At 45.7% G+C, this 23,838-nt stretch overlaps 1 protein-coding gene across 1 annotated transcript in view; it reads right to left on the bottom strand.

The window, feature by feature from the left end:
- Window positions 1-23,214, bottom strand: part of LOC139235174 (neurotrypsin) — a 45,286-nt gene extending 22,072 nt beyond the window's left edge. Inside the window, exons 1-9 of the mRNA XM_070866394.1 lie at window positions 23,198-23,214; window positions 21,212-21,296; window positions 20,869-20,908; window positions 16,694-16,936; window positions 13,084-13,222; window positions 10,014-10,192; window positions 9,125-9,272; window positions 6,619-6,797; window positions 3,737-3,878 (exon numbers count right to left, since the gene is read on the bottom strand). Of these exons, the coding sequence (XP_070722495.1) occupies window positions 3,737-3,878; window positions 6,619-6,797; window positions 9,125-9,272; window positions 10,014-10,192; window positions 13,084-13,222; window positions 16,694-16,936; window positions 20,869-20,908; window positions 21,212-21,296; window positions 23,198-23,214 (1,172 nt within the window). The remainder of the gene's footprint in view (window positions 1-3,736; window positions 3,879-6,618; window positions 6,798-9,124; window positions 9,273-10,013; window positions 10,193-13,083; window positions 13,223-16,693; window positions 16,937-20,868; window positions 20,909-21,211; window positions 21,297-23,197) is intronic.
- Between the last annotated feature and the right edge of the window lie 624 nt (window positions 23,215-23,838).

The following is a 23,838-nucleotide window of genomic DNA, read 5'->3' as shown; positions in this document are numbered from 1 at the left end:
GACTTTTCTTCTCCCTCGTGGACTTTGCTTCTCCTGTTTCCTCCCCTCCAAAGGGCACTTGCTTCCATACATGGTTTTTGAGTGGGGCGGGGAGAGCGTATATATCGTGATATACACGGTATCACAATGGTGTGGGACAGGCTGGTTGGACCAGAGGGCCTTCTCCTGTCCCTCATTGTTCGTGTGTTCATAATCACCATATCGTTCATATCGTGTGTTCGAGCCTCAGGTGGGCAGAGGAAATGTTTCAAGGACACCCTCAAAGCCTCCCTGATAAAGTGCAACATCCCCACCGACACCTGGGAGTCCCTGGCCCAAGACTACCCTAAGTGGAGGAAGTGCATCCGGGAGGGCGCTGAGCACCTCGAGTCTCGTCGCCGAGAGCGTGCAGAAAACAAGCGCAGACAGCGGAAGGAGCGTGCGGCAAACCAGACTCCCCACCACCCTTTCCTTCAGCGAGTGTCTGTCCCACCTGTGACAGAGACTGTAATTCCCGTATTGGACTGTTCAGTCACCTGAGAACTGACTTTTAGAGTGGAAGCAAGTCTTCCTCGATTTCGAGGGACTGCCTGTGGTGATGATATCACCCTTTAGTGAAGAGCAGCAGAGTTTTCTGGAATCAGACAATGACAAACCAATTCCTCTTACACAAGAACATAGGAGCAGGAGTAGGCCATTCAGCCCCTCGAGCCTGCTCCGCCATTCATTGTGATCATGGCTGATCTTCTATCTTTCCTGCACTGTCCCCATATCCTTTTATTCTCTTAATATCTAAAAATCTATCGATCCCTGTCTTGAATATACTCAACGACTCAGCATCCACAGCCCTCTGGGGTAGAGAATTCCAAAGATTCACAACCCTCTAAGTGAAGAAGTTTCTCCTCATCTCAGTCCCAAATGGCCGACCCCTTATTCTGAGACTGTGACCCCTGGTTCTAGACTCCCCAGTCAGGGAAAACATCCTTCCTGCCAAGCCCCTTAAGCATTTTATATGTTTCAAAGCGATCACCTCTCAATCTTCTAAACTCTAGAGAATATAGATCTAGTCTACTCAATCTCTCCTCATAGGACAATCCCCCCAGCCCAGGAATTAGTCTGGTGAACCTTCGTTGCACTCCCTCTGTGGCAAGTATATCCTTCCTTAGGTAAGGAGACCAAAACTGTACACAATATCCCAGTTGCGGTCTCACCAGGGCCCTATATAATTGCAGTAAGACGTCTTTACTCTTATATTCCAATCCCTTTGCACTAAAGACTAACATACCATTTGCTTTCCTAATTGCTTGCTGTATTTGCGTGTGTAACTTTTTGTGATTGGTCTCCAAGGATGCCCAGGTCCTTCTGAATATCAATGTTTCCCAGTCTCCCGCCATTTAAAAAATATTAATTCACAAGAAATTCGGATGTGTGTCTGTCTCCTGTAGTTCAGGTCAGTTACGAGAGTAAATTCAGCACTCTCTGAGTCCCAGCGGGGAACCACACACACACACACACAGAGCATTGGTTGAACAATGAGTGTTGTAGGGCTGTAACCCGTTCTCCAACCCCACTTATCGCAAGCGTAGCTTAGTGCTGAGAGCACTGCATCTAGCCTGGCCATTCTTGCTTGTGAAAAAAGTAAAAGCTTCAGTTCTGTGTTCCCACTTATCGCTGACATGCCTAAAACATCTGAGTGCCTCCTGGGGCTTGGGTGAGGCTCCCGCCTTCAAAGCTGCAAAAGAATATTCTTAAAATGGATTCAACAACACAACAACTTGTATTTATATAGCGCCTTTAACGTAGTGAAACGTCCCAAGGCGCTTCACAGGAGTATTATGCGACAACAAATTTGACACCGAGCCGCATAAGTAGAAATTAGCGCAGGTGACCAAAAGCTTGATCAAAGAGGTAGGTTTTAAGGAACGTCTTGAAGGAGGAAAGAGAGGTAGAGAGGTGGAGAGGTTTAGGGAGGGAGTTCCAGAGCTTGGGGCCTAGGCAACAGAAGGCACGGCCACCAATAGTTGAGTGATTATACTCAGGGATGCTCAAGAGGGCAGAATTAGAGGAGCGCAGACATCACGGGAGGTTGTGGGGCTAGAGAAGATTACAGAAATAGGGAGGGGTGAGGCCGGGGAGGGATTTGAAAATAAGGATGAGAATTTTGAAATCGAGGCGTTGCTTAACTGGAAACCAATGTAGGTCAGCGAGCACAGGGGGTGATGGGTGAGCGGGACTTGGTGCGAGTTAGGACACGGGGGCAGCGAGCACAGTGGGTGATGGGTGAGCGGGACTTGGAGAGAGTTAGGACACGGGCAGCCGAGTTTTGGATCACCTCTAGTTTACATAGGGCAGAATGTGGGAGGCCAGCCAGGAGTGCATTGGAATAGTCAAGTCTAGAGGTCAATAAAAAACCATAATAAAAATTGGCCATTAAGCATGTTTGACTCTTAATATTGATTGTTGGTAGGCTGCAAGATTTAAGATAATTAGAAAATAGACCAGAGGGGAGATGAGCAGAATCTTTTTGATGCAGCGAGTTATTGTGATCAGGAACGCGCTGCCTGAAAGGGCGGTGGAAGCAGATTCAACAGCAACTTTCAAACCGGGAATTGGATAAATACTTCAAGGGGAAAAATGTTCAGAGCTATGGGTACAATGTATTTACTTCAAGGGTTCTTTACTTAAGAATTCATAGAAACACATTGCTATTAAGAACTAGTTGGTTTATTAACAAAGGTTTAACATTCACACTACATTACCGCTTCATCCATTGGGCTCACAACTGCATACCTCATCGTGGATGACCTAGACCCAACTGGCTGGGGTTTTATTGAGTCTTCTGAACTCACAATGCAGCTCTACAACTCATTTGTTGTCAAACAGCTCTACAACTATTTTGTTGCAAAATAAAAACAATTAAGTCAAGTGCCCCCTGATTAAAAGGGGGAGGGCACTCCAAACACTTTTTAAGTGCCCTTTTTTGTTTCTTTTTTTTTGGGGGCACTAAACCCACAAATTATACAAGTGCCCACTGGCTAAAAGGGGAGGGGGCACTAAAACCCGGCAATAAAACAAATTAAACTTTAAAACATATAAAATCAAATAAAAATTTGGTTGCCGGGGCAGATGATGCACTCCAGTCCCTCCGGCGCCCACCTCTCGTGGAAGGCCGCGAGCGTACTGGTGGATACCGCGTGCTCCATCTCCAAGGACACCCTGGCTCGGATGTAACCGCGGAGGAGAGACAGGCAGTCGGGCTGAACGACTCCCTCGACCACACGCTGCCTGGACCGGGTGATGGCCCCCTTGGCCAGGCCCAGGAGCAGACCCACAAGGAGGCCCTCGGACCTGCCCGCTCCCTTCCGCACAGGGTGCCCAAAGATCAGGAGCGTGGGACTGAAATGTAACCAGAATTTGAGGAGCAACCCCTTCAAATGCAACAGCTCTACAACTATTTTTCTAGACACCAATAACCAAGTGCCCCCTTATTAAAGTGGCCTTTTTTTTCGCCTTTTTTTGAGGGCACTAAAGAAGGGCAACCTCTATTGTCGAAACCCAGGATTGAACCAGAGACCTTTAGATCTTCAGTCTCTACAAACCTGTGAGCATACTCGCAGGTGCAAACATTACACTGGGGAAAGAGCAGCGGAGTGGGACAAATTGGATAGCTCTTTCGAAGGCACAATGGGCCGAAGGACCTCGTACTGTGCTGCATCGTTCTATGAAACAACGGACGCTGAAAGGATTTGAAAATTACCTGAATCCAAGCTGTCTGCAGACAACCTGAGCATTCAGTTTAGTCCACTTGTCATCACACACTGTGCCCCACTCTCCGTTACGATAGAGTTCCAACCTTCCCTCACTGGAATCCCTGCCTCCAACCAGCCGTATGACACCATCTGTAGCAATCATCCATTGAACACACATTTGCATCATTGATTGTTTACAGAAAAGGCAGCAGTCAAGGGCTCGGGTGGAGAAGAGAAACAGTACTTGCATTTAGATAGCAACTTGTCATGTTGAAATATCTTAAAGCACTTCACACATTGTAATAGTGCCACCTGGTGACTACTGGGCTGCAAAATTGCCCCTCGCCCCGATTAGGGCGGTAACCTTCCGGGGCCGGGAAGTCCCGCCCCCGACGCGGAATTGGGCCGTGTGCTCCAGCGAAAGTACAGCGCCTTTCATGTCCACCGGACGTCCCAAAGCCCTTTACAGCCAATGAAGTACTTTTTGATGTGTAGCCACTGTTGCAATGTGGGAAACACGGCAGCCAATTTGCGCACAGCAAGCTCCCGCAAACCAGCAATGTGATAATGACCCAGATAATCGGTTTTAGGTGTTGATTGAGGGATAAATATTGGCCCGGACACCGGCGATAACTCCTCTGCTCGTCTGCGAAATAGTGGCCATGGGATCTTTTACGCCCACCTGAGAGAGTCGACGGGGCCTCGGTTTAACTTCTCATCCGAAAGATGGATGTGGGTCTGATACCCAGGTTGCAACGTTAAAGCATTTAGGGTTTCTAATTCATGACAGCGCGATGCTGATTGAAGTGAATCCAAGGTCGATAACAACGACAACTTGTATTTATATAGCGCCTTTAACATAGTAAAACGTCCCAAGGTGCTTCACAGGAGTATTATCAAACAAAATTTGAAACAAAGCCACGAGATATTAGGACAGGTGACCAAAATCTAGGTCAAAGAGGTAGGTTTTAAGGAGCGTCTTAAATCACACAATAAACCCCAAGCCACCATGAGGACTCTGTGCTTTGTACATGAGCCTGCAGTAATGTGATTTTTGCTGCCGGAATCAAATGCACATATTTAAGCAAGGTTTTACGAAAAGGCAGCTGCACTGTCTAATTTTAATAATCAAAGTATGCTTGTGTGCAGCTCACAAAACATGACTGTTACATTAGCAGCAATCCATTTAAAGAGAATATAATTTGTTTACAGGACATACAGATCACTGCTGCGTTTGCACAAGATGCCGGGCCCTATAAGGTTACAAATGATTAATTCTGATTACACATAACATCCGGCTGAAGGAGTTTTGTAATCGGAAGCTCATTTGTGATCTGGGAGGTTAGAGAAGTGTTCAGTAACGATAAAGACTCAGGCTTATGAATAGGTATTCTTTTCTTTTTTGCATTACTGGTTCCAAATGTGAATAAAATAGAACATTCTTAAATTTGTGAATGGCCCAGATTTTCCGGGGCCTATAACCATATACGCACAGGGTACGCTGCCGTAAGCGCCCCGTATGTTCCGGGTTTCTGTGTGCAATGCGCGTGCGCGAAAAACCGGGACTTGCGATTGTTAAGATTCTGCTCGACCGATCGTACCCATCCACAGGAATTGGACTTTCGCTGGGATTTGCCCAGCGAATACCCACTAAACCTGGTAAAAGCAGGCGTCTGGCTCTCCTTTACCAGCGTAAGAGTTTAAATAAATATTTTAAAAATATTTTTTTTAAATGATTTAAACATTCAAAAACCTTTAAATTTAATTTAGGTTATTTTTGGCCCCCTTTAAAAATGTTTAAATTTGATTTTTTTTTTAAATTAAATTTTTTGTTTTAAATGTTTAATCAAATTATATTTTAATTAATTTTGAACATGTGATGATTTATTTTTAGTTCAGTGCTGTGACATTGTACTTTTGGGGTGATTCCCATGAAGCTTATGGGGATTGCGTACGTAAATGTTGTTCCCCATAAGCATAATGAGAATCCCCTTTTATCATTGGTTGGGCCAGCCCATGTGATCCAAGGGACGCTTGCGAACCGTCTGCATCCCTGGGATGCTGGGCCTTTACGCAGGTGACACCTGTAGGGCCGGGACCACAAGTCTTCAAAGGTCCAGAGGTATCAGATAGGTGTGGACCTTTCTAGCAAGTCGGAGGCGTTTGCCCCGTGGCAAATCATTGGGCCTGAATTTGATGAAGGACCCCGCCGCCCATAGGACCGCTGATGGCCACCGAGGTGCCTGACGGTACGTGGGGTGGGGGTTTTCATCAAAAAGGCCCCTCCAATGTCGGCAGGTGGCAAAGCAGCGACGTATGCAGCCAATCTGGGCGGCAGCCGGCAGGAGGTCTCATTCTCGACAGCAAAGGCGCTTGCCGCCCAAGAGCCGCCGAGGATGGAGTCAGGTCCACGGAGGGTCAAAGAAAAAGCACCCCACAAAAAAAATCATCGGAAGACCTTCAGGGGACCCCCTACAGGTAAAAAAAGTAAAAAGTATTTACTCACCTTTTTTTCATATCTTCATACTCACCGTCGGGGACAGGCCAGCCTCCAGCCAGCGGTCCGCCCCCGTTCTGGCGTCAATACGGCATCTCGGCGGGAGCTCAGTTACGCCACTTAGCCGCCCGCTGACATCAGCAGGTGGTTCCCGGTGGCTCTCCCCTCCCACCCGCTCCAGACCAATCGGAAAGTGGCACCGGGCGGGACCCGGGGCGGAATGTCGGGGGCAGTGGACAGGGAGTCCACCAAATTCGGGCCCATTGAATTTGTACAGCACAGAAGGAGATCACCCGCCCTATCAAACGAGTGGCAGTTCTCGGAAAGGCTTATCGTCCCAAACAAAACACCGACAGCTGAAAGGCCACGCAAGAGACCGCCCGCACTTTATACCTGTGAATGGGTTGCAGGACACGCCAACATCTTCTGCATGCTCACAGTTGTGTTCTCCCCAGTTGCTCTTCTTGCACTCATCCAAATACAATTCATTACCCGTGCACTCAACTTCATCCAGGAGTATGGGCCCTGACCCGCGGCCAAAGTGAGACCACATCCAAGACTTGGCAGTGCCACTGCAGAGGGAAGAGACAAGAACAAAGAGAGAGTCACCTGGGCACAATGGCAGAAACTTTGTAATATTCCATTTCTACCTCTCTAAAGTTGCTCTTCCATAGCTTTTCATGGTTAATTGTAAACTATTATGCCTTTTAGCCAAAGACTGCATTTATCACGGGTACAATAGCCTGGTGGTTATATTACTGGACAAGTAATCCGGAGAGCATGAGTTCAAATCCCGCCATGGCAAATTGAGAATTTGAATACGATTAAAAAAATACAAGAATGAGGAAATAAAAAGCTGGTACCAGTAAACCTGAGCATGAAGTGCTTGGATTATCATAAAAAACCCATCTGGTTCACTCATGTCCTTTAGGGGAGGAAATCGTCCTTACCCGGTCTGGCCTATATGTGACTCCAGACCCACAGTAATGTGGTTGTCTCTTAATTGCCCTCTGAAATGGCCTAGCGAGCCACTCAATGGTACAGAAAGGCTTGAATTTATATGGCGCCTTTCATGCCCTTTACAGCCAATGAAGTCATTCTGAAGTGCAGTCACTGTTGCAATGTAGGAAATGCGGCAGCCAATTTGCGCACAGCAAGATCCCAAAAACAACAATGTGATAATGACCAGATCATCTGTTTTAGTGATGTTGATTGAGGGATAAATATTAGCCAAGAGGAACTCCCTTAGTGCCGTGGGTTCTTTTACATCCTGACAGGGAGAAAAAAAAGAGGGAAATGACTATGCTATCCTGTCAGATGATAACTATAATAATGTCATTCATTTTGACTGATCTGTGCATCTGTATATTCCACTCGGCCCAGGTTACCTTGTTCAATGAGCTTAGTGTTGTGGGTTCTAAGGGGATACACCAGGTAATGTCGGAGAGGATGAATTGCAAAGGTTCTTAATTAATCATTCCAATTATTTGAGCTTCTTCACTGCCTGTATCACAGCTCACTCCTTGGAAAGGTTGGATTGGGTCACTTCTTAATCCTGACATGCTCCAAAGCTTCTTACAGTCCGAACATTAACCTTGTGCGTTAAACTGAAATCGTTTTTTTTTTTAAATGAAAATAAAATGCTGGAAACACCCAGTAAGCCCAGCAGCACATGACTAGAGAAAAGTGGGCTAACATTTCAGATGTGGTGCCTTGGCCAGAGTGGAAAGTTCGGCTTGCAATCATTCTGATGAAGGGTCGCTGCTCAGAGCAGTTTTGTCCTTTCCGACGCTGACTGACCTGCTGTGTTTATTCCGGCATCTGCAGTTTTTTTTTTATGTTTCCTTATTTTTTAAACTCTACTGTGTTTTTCAAACCAATTTTAAATAATCCTGTTAGTCAATTAACACGGGACACAGCATCTGCTGACATATCACATGAACATCACATGGCAGCATTTTTCCCGGGAATGGTGCTTAACTCCAGAGGACACACAGCAGGGCAGGATATAAGTTAAATGGCAGGGGCTGGGGGGGAGGGAGGGGGGGTCTACATGATTTCAATACAAACATAATGAGCAGAAAATCCCGTCCATTTATGCCACGAGCTACGTCCTGTACCCACTGTGGCACCATGGAATAAATACAGCATACATGTAGGCATTGCTACTTGATAACGAGTTAACCATAGTATTTACAAAAGCAAAATACTGCATCTGCTGGAACTCTGGAATAAAAACAGAAAATGCTGGAAATGCTCAATGGGTCAAGCAGTGGTCTGAGGAGAGAGAAACAGAGTTAACGTTTCGGGTTGACGACCTTTCATGGCGAAAGGTCATCCACCATGGTATCTACTGTTGCTACCTTGTCCATCATCCATCAATATTATCCCTTTAAGACCCGTTGGAGAAAGAACGACTTGCATTTATATAGCGCCTTTCACAACCTCAGGTAGTACCATAGCCCTTTACAGCCAATGAAGTACTTTTGAAGTGTAGTCACTGTTGTAATGTAGCTTGGTCAAAGAGGTAGGTGTTGTAATGTATTTGCTTCAAGGGTTCTTTGCTTAAGAATTTATAGCAACACTTTTCTATTAAGAACTAGTTGGTTTATTAGCAAAGCTTTAAAAATCACACTACACATTACCAGTTCATCCACCAGACTCACAACCACCTACCTCATTGTGGATCCCCTGAACCCAACTGGCTGGGGTTTTATTGAGTCTTGTGAACATCACGTGACAGGCTAAGCCACTCACAATGCAATAGCTCAACAAACCTGTGAGCATACTCACAGGTGCATACATTACAGGTTAATGTTGGTATTATTCAATGTTTGATAAAGCCAAGCTGAACATTTGAGCAGGCAGGAAACACTTTCCCCTTCTGCAGTTATCGTACCTTAGCCCCAACTGTCTACAGACAACCTCTGCGTCAAGATTGTCCCACTGGTCATCACAGACAGTCCCCCACTTTTCACCATGAAAGACTTCAACTCGGCCTTCATAGTCCTCCTGACCTCCAACCAAACGAATGGGCATTACTGAACCTGCACTTGAGAAAACCAAGACAAGGACCTATAAAGTGACATTTCAATATTAATACATTGTTCAATGACAATTTTGATATTCACGCTAAAATGCAATGATGATAATTTTGGGGTGCTACAGTGCCATGTCACGTGGGAGAAAGAAAGACTTGCATTTATATAGCACCTTTCACAACCTCAGGAAGACCCAAAGCGCTTTACAGCCAATGAAGTACTTTTGAAGTGTAGTCACTGTTGTAATGTAGCTTGGTCAAAGAGGTAGGTATTAATGAATGTCTTAAAGGAGGACAGAGGAGACAGGCAGAGAGGTTTAGGGAGGGAATTCTAGCGCTTAGGGGCCCAGGCAGCTGAAGGCACGGCCACCAGTGGTGGAGCGATGAAAATCAGGCATGTGCAAATTTGAGACCAGAATTTGAGGAGCGCAGAGATCTCAGAGGGTTGTAGGGCTGGAGGAGTTTACAGAGATAGGGAGGGACGAGGCCATGGAGCGATTTGAAAACAAGGATGAGAATTTTAACAACTGAGACATTGCCGGACTGGGAATCAATGTCGGTCAGCGAGCACAGGGGTGGTGGGTGAACGGGACTTGATGTGCGTTAGGATATCAAGGGAAACCAGTTACAATAAAGTCGCTTTATCTTATATATTGTATTGCGTAATGGTAATAAATATCAACTGTTTTTGTTTATAAATCCATGAATTCCAGTTACGTTTGCCGAGGAGTTAACTGCTGACTTTTACCTTGCGGAAGTCCGCAGACAACCCCCGCATCATTGGCATGTCTGCAAACTCCGCTTGCTAACGTGCTGTTTCTGCACTGCAACAGGGCCGTCTCATCGCCCCGACAGTGCACCACATCCATGTGTACGGGTCCCGAGCCTGCGCCGAAGAATGAATTCCTCTTGCCGCCACCTACTTCGCTGTGAATATAAGTGATAGAGGGGGTTGGAGGAACGGAAGGTAGCGGTGGGAGAAGGGATTAAAGGAGGCAGAAGGAAGGAGGAAAGGAAATGACAATGGGTTATTTTATGAGTAGAATTGTTTGCACTACGTGTTTTGGAGATTAATTTCCTCTGTCCGCTATTTTTAGTGTGCTAGTTAACAAATGTGTGCCACTTTGATACCGTCATTAACATCTTAAAAATAAACAGATTAATGACGATGATAAAATTGCAGAAATTTAATGCAAATCCGTTAATCAATGAACTGAAAATAATGTGCAAAGGAAGTGAAGCTCCTTTCGTAGGTTTGACAATTAAATGCACTGCTTCTTGATTCACTGAAGAACATTTCCTCAGATGATATTAGTCCTGGGAGCAATCATGGGGGCTGCTAAAATTGACCTGAGGTAGACAGTAAAGCCCCTGCGGGTCACTCTTCCCACAGTATGGTGGCGCTACAGGTACAACGTCTCAAATCCGGCTGTCGGAAAATTGGAATCGTCTGAAAACTGGATATTTTTGAGAAAAATCCCATTTTAATATTCAGTAAAATAAAATCCGGAATTATTCCCCAAAAACCGGCGGGCCGGAGGAGTTATCGGCTTCACCGCTATGTTTTAAATGGTGTGCGATCGGTCCAAGCTTTGCCGAATGACCCTCGACCCAGCCCGAACTACACCACCATTAGTACTTTGTCTCGGTAGCAATACGTACGCTTGTAATAAATAGTTAATTTACTTTAAATGCATATTATTTTATCCTTATATTTACCTTACAATAATGGGCTTTATTCTACTTCACGTATTCCTTGTTTCTCTGAGCCATTCAAATAATTCTAAGATAGGCTACTGATTTTAGTGATTTTCTTGTCCGAAATCCGGTAAAATCCAAAAGCCGGCAGGGTCTCGGTCCCGTGGTTGCCAGATTGGGGACGTTGTACCTGTACTATTCCAATACAAAGAGCAACAATGCTCAAGTTCTTCTATCCCTGGTACACATAGGAACAGGAGGCGACGTTTAACCCCTCAAGCCCAGTTCCGTCATTCAATGAGATCATGGCCAATGCTCCCATTAATTTCTTTTGGGTGTGTGGCCCCTTTAAGGGGCTGCGCGGCCCATTCAAAATACCCCGCATGCGCATCTTTTCCTGTTGAAAACTGGCGAGCCGGCTACGCGGGAAGCCCAGTGCGCCGTGCGGCCAAGTGGCAGCGCAACTTAATGTGAGCATAGATGATCTGGAAGAGGGGACAGAGTGTAGTGTAACAAAATTTGCTGAAGATACAAAGATTAGTGGGAAAGCGGGTTGTGTAGAGGACACAGAGAGGCTGCAAAGAGATTTAGATAGGTTAATCGAATGGGCTAAGGTTTGGCATATGGAATACAATGTCGGAAAATGTGAGGTCATCCACCTTGGAATAAAAAACAGTAAAAGGGAATATTATTTGAATGGGGAGAAATTACAACATGCTGCGGTGCAGAGGGACCTGGGAGTCCTTGTGCATGAATCCCAAAAAGCTAGTTTGCAGGTGCAGCAGGTAACCAGGAAGGCGAATGGAATGTTGGCCTTCATTGCGAGAGGGATGGAGTACAAAAGCAGGGAGGTCCTGCTGCAACTGTACAGGGTATTGGTGAGGCCGCACCTGGAGTACTGCGTGCAGTTTTGGTCACCTTACTTAAGGAAGGATATACTAGCTTTGGAAGGGGTACAGAGACGATTCACTAGGCTGATTCCAGAGATGAGGGGGTTACCTTATGATGATAGATTGAGTAGACTGGGTCTTTACTTGTTGGAGTTCAGAAGGATGAGGGGTGATCTTATAGAAACATTTAAAATCATGAAAGGGATAGACAAGATAGAGGCAGAGAGGTTGTTTCCACTGGTCGGGGAGACTAGAACTAGGGGGCACAGCCTCAAAATACGGGGGAGCCAATTTAAAACCGAGTTGAGAAGGAATTTCTTCTCCCAGAGGGTTGTGAATCTGTGGAATTCTCTGCCCAAGGAAGCAGTTGAGGCTAGCTCATTGAATGTATTCAAATCACAGATAGATAGATTTTTAACCAATAAGGGAATTAAGGGTTAGGGGGAGCGGGCGGGTAAGTGGAGCTGAGTCCACGGCCAGATCAGCCATGATCTTTTTGAATGGCGGAGCAGGCTCGAGGGGCTAGATGGCCTACTCCTGTTCCTAATTCTTATGTTCTTATGGTCTGCGATCTAATTCCATATACCATGGAAGAGTTTAGAAGAATGAGAGGTGATCTAATTGAAACATACAACATTCTTACAGGGCTTGACAAGGTAGATGCAGGGCGGATGTTTCTCCTGGCTGGGGAGTCTCGAACCAGGGGTCACAGTCTCAGAATAAGGGGTCGGCCCTTCTGGACTGAGATGAGGAGAAACTTTTTCACTCAGTGGGTGGTGAATCTTTGGAATTCTCTGCCCCCGAGGACTGTGGAGGCTCAGTCATTGAGTATATTCAAGACAGAGATCGATAGATTTTTGGGAACTAAGGGAATCAAGGGATATGGGGATCGGGGGGGGAAGGTGGAGTTGAGGTAGAAGATCAGCCGTGATCTTATTGAATGGCGGAGCAGGCTCGAGGGGCCGAATGGCCGATTCCTGCTCCTGATTCTTATGTTCTTCACGTGACGAATCCAGCAACACTTCAACTGACAGGCAACAAAATGGTTCAGAAGTGATGCGAGCAATTCCTGCTGTAGGAGAATAAAAACACTGTATAGAAAGTGATTAAACATTGAAGAGTACAGTGCCAAGAGCTATACATCGCTCGGGAGGTTTAATATCATCCTGGCAGCAGCTGTAATTACTATGTTCAGAATAATTGCTAGATGTATTGTCTCAACATTCATACCTCAAGCTCAGCTGACGACAGACCACACTGGCTTGTCTATCATCCCAGTTCGTGTCACAGACAGTGCCCCATTGTCCGTTGTAAAATAACTCCACCCTTCCCTCATGTTGGCTGGCTCCTCCACTCAATCGGATGGCACCTTAGAAATCCAAGGAAACTATGAACAGAATTTTGTCCTTTGAAAAGTAACAAAATCTAAATCAAAATAAGTATGTGCACATTACATACAAATGAAAAATACGTTAAAAAAAAAGTGTTGGAAACACGCTAAAATTTGTCTCCGCCATCTTATCCCGCCTCCACATTGCTTTCCGACATGCTAGCTTTGTCCTCGCCTTTACTTATCCAACTGGTGTCCCCGTCACCCGGCATTTCTGGACGCAGGACCAGGTTGCAATCTTCCTCATGCCAGCCAAACGAGTGCGGTATAACTCTGCCAGCACCAACGCACCACCGCTTCAGTGACTTCGCAGAGGGGACCTCCCATCACTGAGGCACTGTTCCCACCACAACGCAACTGCAGCGCACCCTGTTCCCGAAACTTAGGCTGATGTGCAGTGAGGAGAACTAATTAAGTCGGATGCAAATTCATTTTTTTTTTTGATGTGGGCGGCAACTACAGCATTATTGGCCATCCCTAATTGCCCTGAAGAAGGTGGTGAGCCTCCTTCGGGAACAGCTGCAGTCCACGTGGTGAAGGCGCTCCCACAGCGAGGTTGTCGCAGCGGTTTGTTGACTTGCTAGGCCTTTTCAGAGGGCAGTTAAGAGTCAACCACGTGGCTGTGGGTCTGGAGTCACATGTAGGCCCGATCGAGTGAGGGCTGCAGATTTCCTTCCCTAATGAGGTCATTAGTGAACCAGATCCGTTTTTCCGACAATCCAGTAGTGACATGGTTACCATTACTGATGCTAGTTTTTTATTCCAGATTTTTTTTCATGAACTTAATTTAAATTCCTCAGCTGCCGTGGTGGGATTTGAACTCATGTCTCTGAATCATTAGTCTAGGCCTCTGGATTGCTAACCCAGTAACATAGCCACTATGTTCTCTCACTACTTTAAGAATACACATAGATAGGTAACGCAGACTCATGTGGGTTACATCATCATTCAGTCCAGCTCACAGAGAAGATCAGATTCAACTTGGAAAATTCTATTCCCCCACAAATGTAATTTCCGGTTCCCAACTGCTATTCTGCTTTCTTGAATATAAGAGCAGGGATGTTATGCTTCAACTGTATAAAACACACTAGTTTGGCCACAGCTGGAGTACTGCATGCAGTTCCGGTCACCACATTACAGGAAAGATGTGATCGCACTGGAAAGGGTACACAGGAGATTTACGAGGATGTTGCCTGGACTGGAGAATTTTAGCTATGAGGAAAGATTGGATAGGCTGGGATTGTTTTCTTTGGAACAGAGGAGGCTGAGGGGAGACCATATTGAGGTGTATAAAATTATTAGGGGCCTAGATAGAGTGGATAGGAAGGACCTATTTCCCTTAGCAGAGGGGTCAACAACCAGGGAGCACAGATTGAAAGTAATTGGTAGAAGGTTTAGAAGGGATTTGAGGGGAAATGTTTTCACCCAGAGGGTGGTGGGCGTCTGGAACTCACTGCCTGAAAGGTGGTAGAGGCAGAATCCCTCACTACATTTAAAAAGTACTTGGATGTGCACTTGAAGTTCCGTAACCTACAGGGCTACAGACCAAGAGCTGTAAAGTGGGATTAGGCTGGATAGCTCTTTGTTGGCCGGCGCAGACATGATGGGCCAAATGGCCTCCTTCTGTGCTGTAAATTTCTATGATTCTATGATTCTTGAAAGATTTGTTGATATTCATTAAATCCATTCGGGCTGAGAGAGAGGATTATTTGAAGCAAGGGGTCTAGGAATCCCCAGTGGCTCGGCTTATTACGAAGGCAAACAGCAGAGCCATGCAGTCAAGGTAGGTGCCCCGCTCGATCCCTGCTCTGTACTGAGACAGCTGGTCTCGGCCGGGTTGGCAGCAAGGGGTGCTACGACTGTCGTCCCTTGGTGAGGGAGGGGTAAATGCGGTCGGGATCCCCACCCTTGATTAGCGTCCAGAAATCCCCTGTGTAGGCTCACGCTCGAAGAATGGCCGTGGAAGCAAGCTAGTAGAGGAGGAATTTCTTCTCTCAGAGGGTCGTGAATCTTTGGAATTCTCTACCACAGAGAGCTGTGGAGGCTGGGTCATTGACTATAATCAAGGCGGAGATAGACAGATTTTTGAACTACAAGGGAGTCAAGGGTTATGGGGAGCAGACGGGGAAGTGGAGTTGAGGTAGAAGATCAGCCGTGATCTTATTGAATGGCGAAGCAGGCTCGAGGGGCCGTATGGCCTACTTCTGCTCCTATTTCTTATGTTCTTATTTTCGGCTCCCAAGGACCCGAACCCAGCAAAGTGTCAACACCTTCAAGGTGGGGAGGAGTGAAAATTAATGGGACGGTGGGGAAATATCCAAAACATAAACTTTGATACATGTTATATACTCTCGCCAAATGTTCCTAGCCTTTCTATCTACAGGTACCTCTCTCCTCTGTACAATGAATTTGTTTCTATAGGATATCTGCATGTTGTACCCTTCCACTCTTTGGTTAAACGATATTTGAAAGATAATCTTACTTACCTGTTTTGGCATTGCAACTTGTCAAACTTCATCGTGCCCTCCATCCCCAACTATTCACTGTTACTCCTTCCTTCCCCAGTGGAGAGGGTAGGAGGGTTTGGATTGGGAACTTGCCCGTGCCGCCCATCGGCAATGGCCTGATCCATGAGGGAGATGCGCCCCAGTGAGATAGGCCTTAGGTTTGCCAATCTTTCCTCTTCCTTAAGGTGATAAACACTGCCGTTGTACAGTAATCCATCCAGCACACCATTTCATGACCAAAACTCAGCAGGTGAGCCAAAAAACAATCCTCATGCCCCTTACAAGGAATCCTGACGGATCCTTTACTAGGGCAAGTTGATTGGTTGCCGCTTGAATTTTACATCCCTACCTTACATCCCATCCCCTTGGCAGTGAAGGCGACTTGGCCTCCCTCATAGAACTTGCCCATATATCTTAAATTTCTTCATCAACCAAGAAGCCTCTATCAGCTGCATCTCCTGACAAGATGGGGAGAACCGCAGGCACAAATGTGAGGCTTTGCTGTCCTTTAGAATCATAGAAAGTTACAGCACGGAAGGAGGCCATTCGGCCCATCGAGTCCGTGCCAGCCGACAAAGAGCTATCCAGCCTAATCCCACTTTCCAGGTTACGGCACTTCAAGTGCACATCTATGTACTTTTTAAATGTGGTGAGGGTTTCTGCCTCTACCACCCTTTCAGGCAGTGAGTTCCAGACCCCCACCACCCTCTGGGTGAAACCATTTCCCCTCAAATCCCCTCTAAACCTCCTACCAATTACTTTCAATCTATGCCCCCCTGGTTATGACCCCTCTGCTAAGGGAAAAAAGGTCCGTCCTAGCCACTCTAGATTTTATTATCCTTTTATCCCTTGATCGGTATTGTTCAGTTCCAACAGAAACCATGCAGTGTTTCCAACCTGTTTGAAGCGGGTGTGATGGGTGAGAAGGAAATCGGGCCGTTACCATGATTGCAGTCGCATTCTGCCCAGCTTATGGACCCCGTTTCCTTTCGGTAGAAACACCATGGAATCATTTCGCCATCGGGATTGCGGCAAAAATTGTGGTCACCGAGGCCCTTGTTGGGATACTGCTGGACATAGTCTGGGAACTCTGTCCACCTCAGGCATTCTTCTCCAGTCACAGTGGATGTTGCTGACCCGGTATAGTAACCCAGTTTTGTGACACTGCCTAAACACCAGCCAACAACTGTGGAAACAAAAGAAGAATCAAGAAATCAGCCTCTGTTCTTCGCCTGTTTTCTCCCCCCTCTCCGCGTGCTGTTAAAGAGGGCGGGGAAGTCATTTGCTCCCAGGAACCAGCCAATGTCGCTGGTGATCCAACCACTAAGAGACATTTGAGAATGGATTACTCTCTGCCAATCCCTTGTGAAAATTGTCTAAACCCGGTTCGTCTCATTGTACGAAATGTCTATTGAGGCCACTGTGTCAACCAATGAAAGAAAGACTTGCATTTATATAGCATCTTTTATGGCCTCAGGCTTTCTGAGTATCTATTTGCATGCATGGACTATAGAAAGACTTGCAATTATATAGCGCCTTTCACAACCACTGGACGTCCCAAAGCCCTTTACAGCCAATGAAGTACTTTTTGAAGTGTAGTCACTGTTGCAAAGTGGAAATGCAGCAGCCAATTTGCGCACAGCAAGCTCCCACAAACCAGCAATGTGATAGCAACCACATAATCTGTTTTAGTGATGTTGATTGAGGGCTAAATATTGGCCCCAGGTCATCCAGGGATAACTTCCCTGCTCGTCTTGAAATAGTGCCGTGGGATCTTTTACATCCACCTGAGAGAGCAGGCAGGGCCTCAGTTTAACATCTCATCTGAAAGACAGCACCTCTCTCCCTCAGCACTGCACCGGGAGTGTCAGCCTAGATTTTTGTGCTCAAGTCCCTGGAGTGGGACTTGAACCCACAACCTTCTGACTCAGAGGCAAGGGTGCTGCCCACTGAGCCACGGCTGACACAATGAGTTGCCGGCGGGGCGTGGACTTGCAACAAACAGTTTATCACACAGCAAACAAAAGTCTTATGCAGCCCTCATTGTACGGGAAGGACTGAGAACTCAAAATATAGGGAACCACGAACACTAAGCCTGTCCTTTCCACGCCTTGGGTGTTGGACCACCTACAGCCTTGGCCAACGTACCACTCTAGAAAATACTGGCAGAAATTCTGCATGTAAAACAGACTGATTTCTCACAATGCCTACAGTTATTAACAATATGAAATCATCATCTTTCAAACCCGAAATATGTGCAACCAAAAGGATATCAGCTCCTACAGCAGATGTTCAGTGCAACACGCACCTTGCAGAGTCGATTAAATTACGCCATTAGACCAATGTAAAGCCACATCAAGCATGGTATCAAATATTTTAAAAGGTTGAATTTGCATTTACATTGCTTTAACATATTCTTAGGATGTCCCAAAGTGCTTTACAACCACAAGATTACTTTTTGAAGTGCAATCACTGGGTCATGTCGACAAGCACGGCAGCCAATTTTTACACGGCAAAGTTATTCACATAGCAAATGAATGAATGACCAGGTAATTTATTTTTGGTGGTATTGGTTGAGAGAGAAATATTGGCCAGAACACTGGGGCTCCTGTTTGAATAGTTCCATGGGATCTTTTTTTGTCCATCTGATCAGGCAGACGGGGCCTCGTTTAATGTCTCGCCCAAAAGACAGCACCTTCAACAGTGCACTGGCGTGTCAGTCTAGATTATGTGCTCAAATCTGCGGTGGGGCTTGAAGCCATGATCTTGTAACCAACTTAGCCAAACTGTGCTGCTGTTAAAATAAAATATTTAGACTCTTATGAACTAAATCTATTTTTTGTGCTCCTGTGAAACACCTTGGGACATTTTGCTACGTAAAAGGCTACTTGAATGAAGTTGTTGAATCTTCCTCTTAAGAAAAAAATTGTAAAAAACACACTTTAAGTTAATAGGACAGATTTTCCTCTTTATTGCATGGGCATGAAGCATCACAGGGGTGAATAGTTAAACCGTGACCCCATCTGCTTTCTCAGGTGGATGTAAAGGATCCCATGGCACTATCGGAAGAAGAGCAGGGGAATTATCCCTGATGTCCTGGCCAATATTTATCCCTCAATCAACATAACAAAACAGGTGATCTGGGTCATTATCACATTGCTGTTTGTGGGAGCTTGCTGTGCGCAAATTGGCTGCCGCGTTTCCCACATTACAACAGTGACTACACTCCAAAAGGTACTTCATTGGCTGTAAAGTGCTTTGAGACGTCCGGTGGTCGTGAAAGGCGCTATATAAAGGCAAGTCTTTCTTTTCCCCCCTACCTCGCTCCCAGACATGGTTCCTTCCACCTCTCAGCCCTCCCGGAGACACATCTCTTTCCCTTAATACGTGACAAGTGTTCTGTCCCCAGAAAATTGTAGAACTCCTACATCCAGCCACAGCTAGCTGGAAGCTGGTCCCTTGGCTACTGTACAGGCCAGGCTGGGATCTCGATTGAGTACTCTTTCGTACTCACTTCAGACATCCGACTTGCCAAGTTCATGGCATCAAGGGCAACCTGGAGCAACCATCTAATTTCGCATTGGTACGGTCAAAGATGAGGCCCTCTGCTTCGATGTTCAGGTCAATTTGAGTCTGAGAAAACAACTTCCCTCAGCTTTTTCTCAACCTGCATCCCTACTGGACAAGAGGGGCTTTGAACTTTGGCAATGGGAAGAACACGTGGCAGGGTGGGGGGCAGCAGCTTCACTCCCTGCTCTAGACATAAAAAAGAAAAGACTTGCATTTATATAGCACCTTTCACGACCACCCAGGCATCCCAAAGCCCTTTACAGCCAATTAAATACTTTTTGAAGTGTAGTTACTGTTGAAATATAAGAAACGCTCAGCCAATTTGCGTACAGCAAGCTCCCACAATCAGCAATGTGATAATGACCGGATAATCTGTTTTTCGCAATGTTGATTAAGGGATAAATATTGGCCAGGACACCGGGTATAACTCCCCTGCTCTTCTTCAAAATTGCGCCATGGGATCTTTTACGTTCACCCAAGGGAGCAGACAGGGCCTCGGTCTAACGTCTCACCCGAAAGACGGCACCTCCGACAGTGCATCGCTCGCTCAGCACCGCACTGGAAGTGTTAGCCTAAATTTTTGTACTCAAGTCCCTGGAGTGGGGACTTGAACCCACAACCTTCCGATTCAAGAGACAAGTGTGCTGCCCACTGAGCCACAGTTGACACAAAGCTCCTGGCTCTCAGCTACAAATACTGCCTTTCACTTCTGCTGGACCTCTTTGTTGCAATGCCTGACATTCAGCGTGTATTTTTAAAACCTTTGACAGACTTAAAGGGTCCAGCACTCTGTGACTATTTCTTGAAGATGGGAATGGAGCGATCTGTGAGTATGTGTGTGTGTGTGTAAGAGACTATTTGCATAACATAGGAACAGGGATGGGCCATTCAGCCCCTTTAGCCTGTCCTCACCTGTCTGTAAAATCCCCCCTAGAATTATATTATTAGAACCATTTCGTCATTCATTTTGTTTGATCTTGCACTCTGAGAATTGGAAACATTGCTCCCAGCCAGTAAACGCCCTCGCACCGACACAGCCTCACTGCTTGCTCTCTGGAGGCAATGTAGGAACATGTTGAATTAAATTAAAAAAACATTTATCATTCCAACCAGATGTATTGCAATGACAGGAGGGCTTATCAATCTGCCTTCCTTACATTTTCAAACGACACACTGAACTAGACATTCATACTTCTTTATTTCAAAATGATTTTTTTCAATAATCAATTATTTTTATAATGAACTAATAAAATCAAACCTACCCGTGGGTAAAATCGGCAATGGGACTGTTTTCTATTTCCAAGTGATTTACAGTGAGATCTGGTAAGCAGCGATACAAATCCAAGTATATTTATTTGCTACATTAAGTTTTTTCCTACATTACAACAGTGACTACACTTCAATAGTATTTCATTGGCTGTAACGCGCTCTGGGACGCTCTGAAAGGCGCTATATGAATGCAAGTCTGTCTTTTTTTTAATACACCAACATAAAACAAGTCGTGGCGTTTGACAACGTTTAACAAGAACGCCGATTAAAAGGTGTTACCTGAGAGATGATTGTCTTCCGCTTGCTGGGTCTGTGAAATCTGTAGTTTAAGGAAACATCAGACAAATATGAATTAAGCCAGTGCATGATTAAGAGCTATGTCTCTGCAGACTGATAGGCTGCATCTCTCCTCCACGCTCCAATACCAGGTCCAATTCATAGATTCAAGCCAGGCTACAGAAACTGGGACAACAGGACGAGTAGAGGTTATCAATCAGAGAGGGTGCAATTTGCGCCTCTATCATATTTTTTAAATGTAAGAAAAAAATCTAGGGGGGGGGGGCGGGAAGTGTAAACTTAATTTTTAGATTTCTAAAGTTAGCAAATTGAGCTGCAACCTTACCTCAACTCCCACCCAACAGAAATAAAGCACTGCCGAGATCACAGAAGCCAATACCATCCTGAAGTTACATGTCCGGATTCCAGAGCTGCGGGGAGCCTCTTAACCTGCCGGAAAATGGAGCGATTTGCAGGAGCGCCTGCTCCAATTTCCAGCCCCAGGGAACGGCAACAGGCGGAGTGTGGCGTCTGCACAGAGAGAGAGAGAGAGAGAGAGTGTGTGTGTGTGTGTGTGGGCAGAGATGGCCCTGCAGTGTGCAGGAGCCGAGTGTGAATGGGTGGGACCCGAGCGAGCACAAAGAACAGCACACTGCAGATAATCTCAGCCCATCGGCGTATTCGGTTTCTCCCTTTCTGCACGATTGGATCAGCAAGACGTCCTCCAATCCCCCTCCCTTCAATTGCATCACCTTAAGTATAGCCCGTCCCAGGATGCTGGCCAAGTCTCAATCGTGATTGCACTGCCCTTTGAACACAGGGTCAGGTTGAAGTGCATGCCAGCGTCTTTGTAAAAAGAAACTTTCCCTGAGACCAAACATTAATGTAAAGCACAGAAACAGGCCATTCGGCCCATACTGGTGTTCCTGCTTCACTAAAGCCTCCTCCCACCCTCATCTCAGCCTATCAACATAACCCTCTGTTCCCTTCTCTCATGTGCTTATCTAGCTTCCCCTTAAATGCATCTATGCTATTCATAAGAACATAAAAACATAAGAAATAGGAGCAGAAGTCGGCCATACGGCCCCTCGAGCCTGCTCCGCCACTCAATAAGATCATGGCTGATCTGATCATGGACTCAGCTCCACTTTCCTGCCCGCTCCCCATAACCCTTTACTCCCTTATCGCTCAAAAATCTGTCTATCTCCGCCTTAAATATAGTCAATGACCCAGCCTCCACAGCTCTCTGGGGCAGAGAATTCCATAGATTTACAACCCACAGAGAAGAAATTTCGCCTCATCTCAGTTTAAAATGGGCGGCCCCTTATTCTAAGACTATGTCCCCTCGTTTTAATTTCCCCTATGAGTGGAAATATCCTCTCTGCATCCACCTTGTCGAGCCCCCTCATTATCTTACAAGTTTCAATAAGATCACCTCTCACTCATTCTTCTGAACTCCAATGAGTATAGGCCCAACCAATTCGCCTTAATTACTCTCTGTAGTAGCCAGTTCCACATTCTTACCACTCTCTTAACACTTCCAGTGCAGTGCTAAGGGAGCGCTGCACTGTCGGAGGTGCCGTCTTTCGGAGGAGACATTAAACCGAGGCTCCGTCTGCTCTCTCAGGTTGGTGCAAAAGATCTATTTCGAAGAGCAGGGAGTTATCCCCGGTGTCCTGACCAATATTTACCCCTCAATCAACATCACAAAAAAACAGATCATTGGGTCACGATCACATTGCTGTTTGTGGGAGCTTGCTGTGCGCAAATTGGCTGCCGCGTTTCCTACATTACGACAGTGACTACACTCCAAAAGTGCTTTATTGGCTGTAAAGTGCTTTGAGACAGGCTGAGGTCATGAAAGGCGCTATAGAAATGCACGTCTTTCTTAAAAAAAGTTTCTTCTGAATTCCGCAGTTGATTTGTTGGTGAGTATCTTATATTGATGGTCTCTAGTTTTGCCCTTCCCAACAAAACCTTTCACAAGTTAAAAAACTTTTATTAGACCACCCCTCAGCCTTCTCTTTTCAACCGTTTGTAAACACAAGGCAAAAAGGGACTGTGCAGGGGAGCAAAGGTTGGCGCGAGGTAGTTTCCGTCCTTTTACACTTCAGAATGTGTCAGTGTAACACCAGGTAAACCGGGTCAGTGCTTGGTACAGGAAGATAAAATGTAAAATTGGGATTGACCCTTCAATCCAAATTATGAGGCTAATTTAAAAAAATAATAATCAGAGGGTCACAGGAAATCCGAACAATTGAACACAAACAGAGCAAAGCTGGACCCAAGTAAATGTTCTTTACCCCTCCCTCCCATATATAGAGACTCTCACTAAATAGCCTGATTCATTTCCGCAGTCTATCCTTGCTAATTACAGACCCTAATTTTGTTGCTAATTTCACCGCACACAGGATGGGATGGGATAAAGACTTGTGCTCCTGGATAATGCCCCATCACGTATAGCTTTGTTTATGAAAGAACTTGTATTTATATAGCACGCTTCACAACCTCAGGGTGTCTAGAAGCACTTTACAGCAAATGAAGTACTTTTGAATAATGAGTCATTGTTGCAATGTAGGAAAATGCAGCAGCCAAGTTGCACACAGCAAGCTCCCACAAACAACAAATAGATCAAATTATCTGTTTTAGTGATCTTGGGAGGGTTAAATGTTGGCCAAGACACTTGGGGGAACTCCCCTGCTCTTCTTTAAATAGTGTCGCAGGATTTTTCAGATTCACCTGAGAGGGCAGACGTGGCCTTGGCTTAACATCTCATCTGAAAGATGGCACCTCTAACAGTGCAGCACTCAAGTGTCAGCCCAGACTTTTGTACTCAAGTCTCTTGGAGTGGTACTTGAACCCAGAACCTCGGACTTAGAGAAGAGAGTGCTACCCACTGAGCCACAGATAAATCAAACAATGATTTGGGAAATTGAGTAAACAATTGAGACATTTTTAAAATGCTTTAATCGA

The sequence above is a fragment of the Pristiophorus japonicus genome, chromosome 22, assembly GCF_044704955.1.
Source record: "Pristiophorus japonicus isolate sPriJap1 chromosome 22, sPriJap1.hap1, whole genome shotgun sequence".
NCBI lineage: Eukaryota > Metazoa > Chordata > Chondrichthyes > Pristiophoridae > Pristiophorus > Pristiophorus japonicus.
This window is presented reverse-complemented; position numbering and strand designations above follow the sequence as displayed.